The 12,610-nt window shown below is 47.6% G+C and overlaps 1 protein-coding gene across 5 annotated transcripts in view; it reads left to right on the top strand.

Moving 5' to 3' along the window:
- The window catches only part of PIGQ (phosphatidylinositol glycan anchor biosynthesis class Q), a 39,413-nt gene that overhangs the window by 25,517 nt on the left and 1,286 nt on the right, over positions 1-12,610 (top strand). For all 5 annotated transcript variants that reach the window (XM_063414004.1, XM_063414009.1, XM_063414005.1 and 2 more), the window contains 4 exons: positions 1,070-1,181; positions 3,387-3,467; positions 4,440-4,554; positions 8,583-8,644. In XM_063414004.1, coding sequence (XP_063270074.1) covers positions 1,070-1,181; positions 3,387-3,467; positions 4,440-4,554; positions 8,583-8,644 — 370 coding nt within the window. The remainder of the gene's footprint in view (positions 1-1,069; positions 1,182-3,386; positions 3,468-4,439; positions 4,555-8,582; positions 8,645-12,610) is intronic.

Below are 12,610 nucleotides of genomic sequence, written 5' to 3'. Positions count from 1 at the left end.
TGAAATCTGAGCAGCCTCCACACCTTAGCTAGCCTGGTTTGCCAGCCTGGCTTTTGTAGCTCAGGCTTTCTCAGACTCTGTTCTGCCCCACAGACTGGTCCTGTACCCTTTCTTTACATCCCTGTATGTTGGCACTACTGCCCAGGGCACTTCGTGCCTCCTCTCCATCCCAAGGGATCTTTCATCCTTGATGTTATTCCATAAAGAGGTGTCTGTTTCCCACCCACTGTCACCCCAAGTTTCCCTTGTTCTTGTCTTTTTTTTTTGTGAGGGAAGTAGCTCCAAGTCTCATAGCACCAAGTTCTGAAAGCCTAAGGAAGGGATGCAGTAGAGGCCACCAGGCATTTCACTGGTCTCTTCCCACTCTTAGGGATTTTTAGAGCTGTGAGTTGCTAGTGAAGCTGCAGGGGCTCCACTCGTCTCCCTTCTATCTCTGCTGCGGAGCCACAATTGCATTGCATTGACTCAGGTGTGGGGGTAAGATCTTGGCCAGCCCTGTCTGGAAGGGTGTGAGGGCAGGGGAGGGGACAGATCTGAGCTGGGGAGACACAGGTGAGCTTGGGGAAATAGGATTGCTGGCTCTTTTCATAGAATCATGGAATGGTTTGGGTTGGAAGGGGCCTTAAAGCTCATCTCATTCCAACTCGTGCTGTGGCAGAGAGACCTTCTGCCATCCCAGGGTGCTCCAAGCCCCATCCAGCCTGGCCTTGGACATTTCCAGGGATCCAGGGGCAGCCACAGCTTCTCTGGGCACCCTGTGCCATGGCCTCAGCACCCTTTTGCTGCAGGGGAGGTGTTGCCATGAGGCTGGTGATTGCTGTATCTCTGGGTATGGCCTGGCCATTGCCCTCCAGTGGCCCAGAGCTGGCTGCAGGAGCCCTGTGCCAGGGGGCAGCCCAGATAGGGATGACTGAGCCATGAGTCTTTATCTGCCTCATTCCCAGTGGATTTCTTTTGCCTCTCCTGGGTCTGCAGGTGGGTGAGTGGGCATGGGGCTGTGCTGGTGACAGCTGGGTGGTGCTGGAGCTGGGAGCTGCCAGCTGTGCTGCAGAGTCTTCTCTCTGCTCAGGCTCTACTGCCTAAAGATCTACGGCCTGTCCTCTCTGTGGCGCCTGTTCCGGGGGAAGAAGTGGAATGTGCTGCGGCAGCGGGTGGATTCCTGCTCCTATGACCTGGACCAGGTAGTGCCACAGCCCTGGGGACACTCCGGGCACTGCCCTTGGGGATGTCCTCCCATCCTGCTCTGACTGATACTAGACACAGATACAGGAGCCTTTGTGGTGCCCAGAACAAGGACATACCCCGACACTGAGCCCATGGCTCTTCTGCTGCCTTACGGCATTCCTTGGCTACCCTGCAGCAACCCTTCATTGCCCTGCACTCCTTCCCTTCCTTGCCTGCATCAGCCCTTCCCTTCCCTATATCACTTCCATTCCCTCACCCTCCCCTTTCCCTGCAGTGCCTTCCCTGCCCTGCACCCCTTCCTTGCACCCCTTCCCTACCCTGCACCCAGTTCCTGATCACCAGCATCCTTTCCCTTTCCCTTTCCCTTTCCCTTTCCCTTTCCCTTTCCCTTTCCCTTTCCCTTTCCCTTTCCCTTTCCCTTTCCCTTTCCCTTTCCCTTTCCCTTTCCCTTTCCCTTTCCCTTTCCCTTTCCCTTTCCCTTTCCCTTTCCCTTTCCCTTTCCCTTTCCCTTTCCCTTTCCCTTTCCCTTTCCCTTTCCCTGCCCTCCAGCACCCCTTCCCTTGCTCAGAGGGCCAAATTCTGGCAAGGGCAGAGTTGCCCTGAGCACCTGCCAGGCACTGCGAGCTGCGGTGGGTGCTGCAGATGCTGCAGCTCCCAGAGCCTGGAGTGGGAATGGGGGAGGGATGGAGGCAGTTGGAAATGTGGTGCCCAGCAGTGTTGCCACAGTAACAGCCGTGGCAGCGTTTCTATTAAAAGGCCCCGTTTCATTCACGTTGTGCTGGAGCCTGGCCCACACACTTTCACTCAGGCAGAGGCAGTTTTTTGTGGAGTGCTGTAAGCTCTTTTTAATTTCTGAAATGCCATGCAAAAGTCCAGCAGAGCCTGAACTGCTCCAGGCCAGCAGCTGCAAACATCACTGAAATAATATAATAATATTTGGAAACTTGCAGGGTCAGTGCCTCTCTCTATTATAACAGATAATGTTGAGCTTCTTGCACCACAGCTGAGAGTTGTTTTCTGTTTCTTTGGCGATTAAAAGCCTCCGTGCCAGGTTTGCATCAGGTCTCACTCCCTGTGTACTTTGAGGAGAATTGGTTTGGCACTTCAGGCTTCATCCTGCTACTCTGGAGACCAGTGGGAATTGTGGCACTGGCCGGGTAGGAAGAGACATTCAAAGTAGACCTTAAAAGACTTCTCAAGGTTTAAACAACTGCAGTGGAATGATGGGAGAAGGGAGAAACAACTGCTGCGAGGAGAATGGATTGGGTTGTGATCTATTCCTGGTTACATCCCTAAAGCTGTGATGCTGATCCACCTCCATGCCATGGCTGCTGGGTTGTTTTCTTTCATGATATTTTGCACCCTCTTTGCAGAGGTTGCAGTGCCCTGTGCTCCTTTGGCCTCTGGTTTGGAAGTGGTGACTGGAAATAGAAGAGTCAGGTCCCTGTTTGGTATAAATCTGACTTTCTCCCACTTGGAATTACTTAGACCTACGCCAACTGGGTTGGCCCAGAATAAAAATAACTTTTTCTGTGGGCAGTGGAGCTAATGACACCTGCTTCCTTGGGGATTTTTCTCCTTCCTTCTCTAAATATTGCTCCCTGACTCCAGCTTCTTCTGCTCTCCCACTGAGCAAGAGGCAGAGTTCCTGTGGCTAGACAGCTCAGATGGTTGCTGCCTTGGGAAATGTTTATTACCCAGATTCTGTCAGGTTTGCACCAGGTGCCTGCACTGCTAAAACAAGGAGGAGCAAAAGTACTTCTCAATTATTCCAGTATTCCCATTCAAATTGCCACTTCTTTGTTCTTTTCCACATTTTTCTAGTAAAATCTGATCAATGGCTCTAAAACTTTTGGGGACAGAGAGTGGAAAAATTGCAAGCTCACTCAAGTCTTTTTTCCCAAGGAGGCTGTCCTGAAATGGGAAATCTTGAATGTTGTCTGTAAATGAAAAGTGCTGTCAGGATCCAGCTTTTATTTATCTTTCCAAATGTACTCTCATAATTAGGAGTTTAAAAGAAGGCCCAGTAAGAGGAGAAGTACTGGAAATATCCAAGGTAACAGCATTATTCACATAGGCAAGATAAAAACACATTAAGGAGTCCTGCAAACTTGCATTGCCTCAGAGTCTCCTAATTTTTATATGTAATGTGTTTTATTTTGCCACTGCTCTACTCATAATTGTGTTTTCTTTTTCCCTAGTTATTTATTGGCACTTTGCTGTTCACAATCCTGCTGTTCCTCCTGCCTACAACTGCACTGTATTATTTGGTGTTTACCCTGGTAAGATTTAACCCTTGAAACAAGTCAACCACTCTCTTCTGAGGTAGTAAAAAATGGTTTCCTAGACATTTTATGGTCATCCATAAAGAAAATAATAAATGTGGGTGTCTTAGGAAGGATTCTCACCAAGCTCATGTTTGTGTTTTTCCAGAGGGAATTCCCAGCAAATCCTGACCAGCAGGACAAACTGTTCCCCTCTCTTTCTCTGAGAAGTTTTTTTTTTTCATGTTTCTGCCCACATCTGCAGTGATGGCCTCTCTAGTCTGATCCAGAACTTTTTTTCCCAGGGAATTAACTTGCTGTATTAAAAACTGTAAATGTTTTCAGCCAAGCTTTCTCAGAGGCTGGAACTTCTTTATTTGTCTTTTGTTCCCCAATATGACCAGTCTACACAGTCTGCCCGGAGCCAAATTTTCCACAGACAGTGGCTATCACATGCTTTCAGCATCTTTTTTGAGCCCTCTCTTTTCAGATGAGCTTGGCAGCAGAAAATAACTGCAGTGTGACAAAAAGAGGTGCTTTAGTCAGGGACAGAAAACACAGAGCAGGAAGCTCATTTCTGCCTGCTCTGCTCTTGTTTAGACTCTACATGGGGTTTCTTCAGGCTGCAAAGAGCTGTTGCAGCTCACTGTTGGAGAGAGGCAAATTTACATTCACTGGTACACAGTGATGGAGTTGACTCAAAGTGGGAGAATTTGGGCTTCCTTTTCAACTGTGGCTGTTTCAAGTGGAATAGTTCTCGTGTCCTTGCTGGTCACAGCATCTCCAGCTGTAGGAGCTTCGATCCAGTTACACCTTAACCCCGGATTGCTGAGGACCCTCATGCAGGGTCTGGATGCTCACACTTCCAGACAACACACCCACTTTGGGAGGCTTTAGCTTAGCCCACAGCAGTGTTAGATCTCAGCTCAGGAATTTAGAAGTGTTTAATCTCCTGTTTCCTGACATGTTCTGTTAAATTGGTTTTTGTAGTTCCGGTTGCTGGTGGTGATTGTGCAGGGCCTCATACACTTGCTGGTGGATTTGATTGACTCCCTGCCTCTTTATTCCCTCATCCTTCGCCTCTGCAGATCCTACAGGCTTGCAGGTGAGTCCCTCAGCTCTGCTCCTGCAGCACTCCAAGCATTTTGCTTTATTTGCTTGATTTTGGTGCACCAGGTCACTCCTGAATTGAGGCTAGAGTCGTGCAGGTGTCCCTACTGTGAACCAGTTCTGCAAGGAGCAGGATAAGGATGTCAGTGGAAAGAAATCTGAATCTGAAGCAGGATCAAGAGCACCTTTAGAAAGTCTTCGGCCATTAAAAATGACATCCAAACAAGCACCTTATAAACAAGGTCATCTTTTATTCCAGTTCTAGACTACCAGGTCAGGTAAAACTTCCATGAGTTGAACAGGGCATGGAGCTGTGTCAGGGGAGGGTCAGGTTGGATATTACAAAAAATTCTTCCCCCAGAGGGTGCTGGCACTGCCCAGGCTTCCCAGGGAATGGGCACAGCCCCAAGGCTGCCAGAGCTCCAGGAGTGTTTGGACAGGGATGCCCAGGGATGCCCAGGGTGGGATTGTTGGGGGGTTTGGGCAGGGACAGGAGCTGGACTGGACTGGATGATCCTTGTCCCTTCCAAATCAGGATATTCCATGAATCTGTGAAACAAGCTCATAACTTTGGGTGTTTGGGCTCTGAAACAAGCCAAATCACAAAAATACTTGGAATATCAGCTGTTCCAAAGGCTGGTTGCAAATCAAAGAGCTCTTTCAGTTCTGTGCTGACTATTACTGACTGAAGCCCTGACCTGAGGTGTCTGGATGAATTTCAAATCTCTGGGCAGAGTTCAGATAATCATTCCCTTTTTGAGACTAATCTGTCACCATTTTGAAACCAGTCATTGTTTTTGCACTTTGGGTAACCATAAACCATGGCTGGCACTAGAGTAAGGACTCATTTTAGAATGCCTTTGGCTGTCCACAGCTATGGTTGATCTAGTTACAATCAAGCACATCTAAATTGTTATCTCCTATCCTTTTAAAGAGCATGCAGCAGGAATTTAGCATAGAAGAAAGAGCTTGATCATCAGTAAACCAAGGCCACTCATCAAAGGCAGAGGAAGCTCAAGGCAACCTCAGCAGCTTTGTCTGCTGGAGTGCTGCCAGCCTCAGTTTTGGGAAGGTAGAGCTGAGCTGTTACCAATGCTTTTGCTTTTCCATGGGAGCCTTCAACAGGTTCCTATGAATTTCCTGGCAGAAACATCTTAAACCCTTCAGGGCTTGTCTCTGGGGAACAGGAGATGCTACTGAAGAAAACTGACCGAGTAATGAGCAGGATGTAGGGCAGGAGGAAATCTTGGTGCCACTGAGAAGTGTAAGATCATGAATTCCTTTGTGTTATGTAAGGCTACAGGTTACTTCTAATTCCTGTTCAGCCAGGTCTCTGCTGCAGGAAACAAGCCCCCACCCAAGCAGGGGATTGCCTTAACTCAGCTGAGTTCCTTCACTGGCACTGCAGTGTCCTGGTGCCTGTGAGAGGAAGAGGCATCTCTGAGCATTTCTGCAGCCTGTGTTCCTGCCCCAGCACAAAACCGTGGCATGGCAACAGGAACAGATGGAGCAGCTGAATCCAATGCAAAGCACTTCAGAGAGTACACATCTCATGGTGTCCTCACTGCTGAGGCGCTGCCTCCCTTGTCAGACTCAGAACTTGGAGAACACATCTTCTGGCAGGTGTTAGGGCAGCTGGTTTTACAGGCACCATCAAGATGGTTCTACTAACATGAATGGATAGTTTTTGCTACTAGGAGGGGAATTGAGTTCAACTCAACTCAGTTGTGGCATGTAGCCTCCAAATTCTTTGACTCAGTGTCTGAATTGACAAAATACCCTACTGATGAGGCCTAGCCCAGGGGTAGGTGAATGATCCATCCACACATCAGAAACTAAATGCATTTTTAATTTCCACACATCCAAAGTGAAATATTTATGACTTCCAAAGGCCTTTTTTATCTAGATCACAGCTGATATCTTCTGTGCAATAGTTCTGTGCACCCAGTGCCAGCTCAGGGGGTGCCACCTTGGTTGGGATGTGGATTCCCAGCATGAAGAAAGGAACAGCAGGGGTTTCAGGGCTCTCAGACTGCCCACACACAGGTTACCAGCATTGTTTGACTGTGAATGGGCCAGCTCGTTTTTCCTGTACTTCCCTTTCCCAATATTCACAATGGAAGTGTTGGGACAAGTTTTGTCATAGTTCTGTAGGACCTGCCACAGTTGCTGGAGCACAAACCAGCAGTGCCCTCACTTGAGTGTGCTGTCATGTGAAAAAAAGCAATGAGTTCATGTCCTGACCTCTCCTGTGCCATTGCTGATGCCTTTGTACAGGAAAAGCAGACCCCTGAGCTCTGGAGTTGGCTTGAAGTCATGGAGTAGTTCAGGGTTCTTCTGTGCTGGAGTGATCTGCAGGAGCCTGAGCCTGCCTGCTCTTCCTGTGAGAAGGGAGCTGCTCAGAGCACTGCATATGAGCACTGCAGTCATCTGCAGGTCGTTCTAAAATGAATTTATAGCCTTTTTGTGCTCATATTTTCTTAGAAGTTTAAGACTTTTGAGCAAATAAATAATCTAATTAAGAAAGTGTAGGCATGCAGCTTTAGAAGGGAGGTGTGTAGGTTCCTACAGAACCAGCATTTGCTGGGATAATGGATGTTCCTGGGGTGAGACTCCAGAGTGCTCAACCACATATCTGAACCTTCAGTGCCTGCTTGTTTCTGTCTCTCTCTGACAAAGTCTGCCAGAAAAGTAGTTTCTGGAATGGCTTAGACACTTCCTCATAGCCAAAGCTCTGTGAATCATGTTGAGCACTTTGGTCATCCAGCACAATTGCTTGTTGAGACCCAGGGTATTCAAACATCCATTTCAAGCCACTGGGGAATCCCCTCTATCAATATAATCCAGCAAAATGCAGATAAATCCCTACTTTCCTGGACAGAAAAAGCTTCATAATTTGGGGAGAATGTTTAAACCAGAGCTGTGTGCTAGAGTAAAGCATTCTATCCCAGGAGTGAACTGTATGATATTAATTAATTCAAAGCTTGAGGAAAAAGAGAGAACATTTTGGGTTTTCAGTATGCAAGAGACACAGAGATACTGCAGCAACGGCACTTACAATGGTGAAGAGTTTTGTTTCTGTTTATGCTCCTGTCAGTGTTTGATCTGTGCCTTAGTCTTCACTCATCTTCTTACCTGTGGGAAGGAATAACAGGGCATGCTTGGTTGGAACAGGTTTGCAGACATGGATTGGTGGTTTTATTTCTGTGAAGTAACTTAAAATCTTAGTAAGAAAAATGCCTCTCTGGTCCAAGCTGTTATCTTTGAAACATTGTATTAAATATGTGTGTGCACTGTGTCACCCTTGGAATCCAAAATCTTTCCTGTTTATCTTTACAGTATTGGCAATGAGGCAAATCCAAGAGGAAATAGGAAAGTGGCAGGTTTGATGGGGTTAGCCTGTTAAAAAACATGTGGATCCTGGGCTTAATGGGCAGGGATTACTCTGAAATGTTTTAATGCCTCTAGGTTAGCCACTTCCCTCCCTCAGCCTGAAAGAGGGACAGACTTGCACATGTGCTCTGTCCACATGAGCACAAATTAAAGGCAGACTCTCTGCCTGCTGCTAACATGGAGTTTCCATTCTGATGGAAGCTTGGGAAAAGTGGAAGGTTTTTTCCAGTTCCTCTGTCATCCTCAAGCCTGGCTGGCTGATTTCTAGGCTTTGTGCTTGCTCTGGGACTGAGTTTTCAAGCTGGAGGTGAGATGGATTACTTTTAATGGAGCTGTGTCATTAGGCTTAAGGCATTGTAGAGACAATCCATGTTTCCTGTTGAAAATGGGGAATGTTCCCAAATCCTGTATGTTCTCAAAACCAGAAAGGTTGAAGACAATTTCTAGGGAATCAGTGCTCAGCCAACAGCACTGGGCAGCAAATGCATGGTCTGTGCTCCAGGCACTGAAACATGGAATATCCTGAGTGGGAAAAGACCACAGGGATCATTGAGTCCAACTCCTGACCCTGCACTGGACACTCCAACAATCCCACCATGGGTTTGCTTTCCTTGTTTTGTGTCTTTGCAGCTGGAGTGAAGTTCAGAGTCCTTGAGCAGCAGGATGGAAAACCTCTGCGGCTCCTTATGCAGGTAAGGCTGCTGTGCCTTCCATGACAATTCCTTCCCCCAGTGTGCCCCCAGTCCTGTGCTGCTTCCACTGAACAACTCCACTTCAAAATTATCAGCTGTAAAATGCTGAAACAAAGGAAATAATCTCATGTTGCTGTGGCTGGCTGCTGCTTTCTGTGCTTTTTGATGCCCTGCTTGCATCCTGTGTTTGGATAAAGTGCAGTGCTCTGGATGGTGTGAAGTGAAATGCAGAAGAAGGGGAGGTAGGAGAAACACAGAGCTGTGTTCCTTCTGGGACTAAGAGCTCATGCCATTATCACCTCCTGGCTCTGTGCAGTTTCATGTGATAATTGCTGAACACTGGGAGAAGCAAAAGATGGCAGTTAAACCATCCAAAATGAAGCAGAAGGAAAAGCTCTTCCCCTCCAGAGGTGCTGGAAAGCCTTGGCTGCTCCATGAGGCCAGCAGGATGAGAACCTGGGCAGGATGAGAGAGGAAAGGACCTCCTGCTTTTTTCCTGAGTTGCCCTGGTGAGGGGTACAGGCAGAGCTTACCTGTGCTTCTGTAAACCCCTATTCCCACACTCTGGCATCAAAGATACTAAAGGAAATTATCTTCTGGAAAGAAATGAGGTGGTGTCAGCAGGGAAGTTCTCCTTTCACTTTCAGGAGTGAAATTTCCATCTCCTGACCCAGCAGGAACACAGCCATGACCCAGTGTGGCTTTTCTTGCTCTCTGCATCCTAAAGAGGAGAGACTGCCAGTAGTGTATAGCACTTATAAAGGCACTTGGACGTGGGAGAGTGTGTGGGAAGGATTTAACTGCAGCTTCCCAGTCCTTTTGCTTTTTCCATCACCAGTCCCACCCTATTTCAGCAAAGGTCAGACTAGCAGGGAACCAGCAAACAATTCCCAAAGAGGGAATCCCTTCTACGGATGTCCTCTAGGGGAAAACTGGCATTCCCTGAGCAAGCTGTCTCCCAGCTCCTGCCTTTCAGTAGGATAGTGGTGTAAGAACCAAAATCTGCCATCCTCTGTGGCCAGGAGATTCCAGGAAAAGGAAACCAGACACCAGAGATGAGGCACAGGAGCTGCTGAGCAGAGGCTTTGGCATCGCTGTGTGTGAGAGATGAGGTACGTGGAGTCTTCAGAGAAAAAAGACCACAACTTAAAGAGCAGAGACAGTGAGTCATATGACTGATGAATTTTCCTTGGACCACTGCAGGAAGATCCATTTTCTATCTGGAATATTGCACAAGTCATCACCTTGAGAGGTGGAAGTGCTGCAGTAGATGTCTGTCCTGGCCTTCTGTTCCAACAATAATGAGCAGACAGTCAGAAAAGGCACTTTTTTGCTCTCTTTATGCTGGTGGAAATGAAAAATGGGCTTGTATCAGAAATCCTGCTGAATATCCCACTTTCTGATAGGTCTTTGGAGAGGGTAATCTAAAAAACCTATTTTTAAGTGAAATTCTTATTTATTGTACATGGTGATGTGCCTTTCTTGAGAATCTGCAGTGGCTTTGCCCCCTCTCTGTGTGGAAGCCCTCTTGGAGCAGTGCCTGGTGGAAGTCAGGCTGGATGCATGGACCTATGCCCAAAATAATTGCTGCTGTAGGTGATAGTCTGAGCTGTCCTGTGGGGCACTGGTAATGGATTAGAAATCAATAACTCTGGCTTTGAGTATTCCAAACCAGCTCCTGGTTCAGCCAAGGGATTATTTTTGATCTTTAGGATAGTGTCTCTGGAATGCAAAGTCCAGACCCTGGAGCGGGGCAGAGGATGGGGATGATACTTCCATTCCAAATGCTACTTAATATTCTTCAGGAACTCTTACATAGGTCAGTGTTTTCATCAGTGTTTAAAGTAATTTCTTTTGGTGCAGAAGAAGAAATATTTCTGGCAGTATGGCTCAACTGAACCAATAGCCCAGGGAGAAAACTGGCTTTAAGCTGAAGGAGGGCAGGTCTGGAATAGATATTAGGAAAAAATTCTTCCCTTTGAAGGTGCTGAGGCCCTGACACAGTGTGCCCAGAGAAGCTGTGGCTGCTCCATCCCTGTAAGTGTCCAAGGCCAGGCTGGATGGGGCTTGAAGCAAGCTGGGATAGTGGGAGGTGTCCCTGCCCATGGCAGGGGGCAGGACAAGATGGGCTTTAAGGTCCCTTCCAACCCAAGCAGTCTGAGATTCTGGGATTCCAGGACATGATGAGTTTGATCCATTCATGTACCTTCTGCTGAAAGTCTCATCTCCAGCAATTGCTTTGGAAAGGGTTAAACCACAGAGGGAGAGAAAAGGAAACATCTCCATTAGTATGGATGTTCTAGCAGGGTTTATTATAGCTTTGACTTACAGAAATTTCGTAAGGGGAACAAATATTGCCTCTTCGCTAATAATGAGTTTTGCCTGTTTGCTTCCACTGTAACAGGAGAGGCAGAGATGTGAATTGCTGTGGGTGTAAAAGCCCTGGTGTTACCCCTGGGTATCACCGCTGTGCCCAGGGATGTTTCTCAACAAGAAATGTGTGCAGACCTTCCAGCCCACACAGCCAATAGTCGAAGCAACACACGCTGTGTCTCTCCCTTGTAGACCCGCAGTTCCTGTCCTCCTCCCCCAGCATGTTTGCACTTAAGACACTCTGTTTTGCCTACAGCTGAGGAAATGGGCAGAAATACTTACTTGGGTTTTATGGCTGTTAGTGCTGGGGACAGGTTTCTCTGGCCTTTTTCTTCCCTCTGTTTATTCTTTTCTTGTAATTTTCCCTGCAAGCAGCTGCCCTGGCCTTTTTCCTAAACTTCCTATGGATGCTCCTGTGTACAGGCATTTCCCCCTTCTGCTTGAGCAGTCTTGTACTTTGAAACTGACTTGATAAAGATCACCAGGATTCATTCTAATGAACTCTGAGCTCAACGCTGCTTTCCAAGAACTCCATTTCTGTAGGCACTGGGGGTTTATTCCTCACCACTCCATGAGCTCCAGGCAGCTGAAGCAAGCTAGTGGCACAGGCAAACTCCCAGAAACTCAGATGCTTTTTAGTGGACAAAAAAAAAAAATCAGCTTTGACTAAGTAGTGACTTTGTGCATGGGTTTTGCTGTCTCTCTTTCCTTTTGTGGCTGGATTCCATGCTGTGAATTAGTCTCCTTTCCCAGAGCTGCTTGTTTGGTTCCGGCAGAGCTGAACCCTTTTACTAGAGAAGGATGTCCTTCCATTTCTCTCCACTGGCCAAGCTTTCCCTGCCTCTGTAAGTCCTCACCCCTGGGCAGATGCCCTGGGCATCTCTCACGGCCTGTGCTCTGAGCCCCACCATTTCTGTGCCATCTTTTTGGTCCTTTGGAGATTGTGCTGTGCATCCTTTACATGTGTCAGGTCTTGGCCACGCTGGATCCATCCTGTGGCCTTCACCTGTCTCCCTGCCCTGAAGGCTTCACTGGGATGAGCATTTCCAAGGTCTGGCATGCCTCTGTCACCCCTTGGACAGTTAATGTGTCTGTTCACATCCCTGTCTTCAAAAGGTCTATACAGCAACTGGGGACATGGGGCAGAACTTCTGTAGGCACAGAGTTGGGGTGGTGATTGAAGTTAAATTTAAAAAGATTAACTCAGCCAAGGAGACTTAATTGAAAATGGTAATGAGGAGCTCTGTGGTGTGATCCTGTTGTGCTGGGAATTGGTTCCAGTGAGTGGTTTTGGGTGATACCAGGTTTGACTTAACACACAGCTGTGAGCTGAGGACTCAGGTACAGCTGAACTGGTCTATTCCAGAGGAGTTCCTGGAGTCTCATTGCATCCCCAGTGCAGTACTAGATATAGGTTTAAATTAGATATCAGGAAACATTTCTCCCCTGGAAGGGTGGTGAGAAGCTGGTACAGCTGCCTAGGGCAGTGGTGGAGTCCCCATCTCTGGAGATGCTCAAAACAGTGTGGATGTGACATTTGGGGACACAGGTTAGTGGTGGCTTTGGCAGTGCTGGGTTAAGGGTTGGACTCAA

Source organism: Prinia subflava, chromosome 17, assembly GCF_021018805.1.
Source record: "Prinia subflava isolate CZ2003 ecotype Zambia chromosome 17, Cam_Psub_1.2, whole genome shotgun sequence".
Lineage (NCBI taxonomy): Eukaryota > Metazoa > Chordata > Aves > Passeriformes > Cisticolidae > Prinia > Prinia subflava.
Note: the sequence above shows the minus strand (reverse complement) of the source record. Positions and strands in the feature narration are given on the sequence as shown.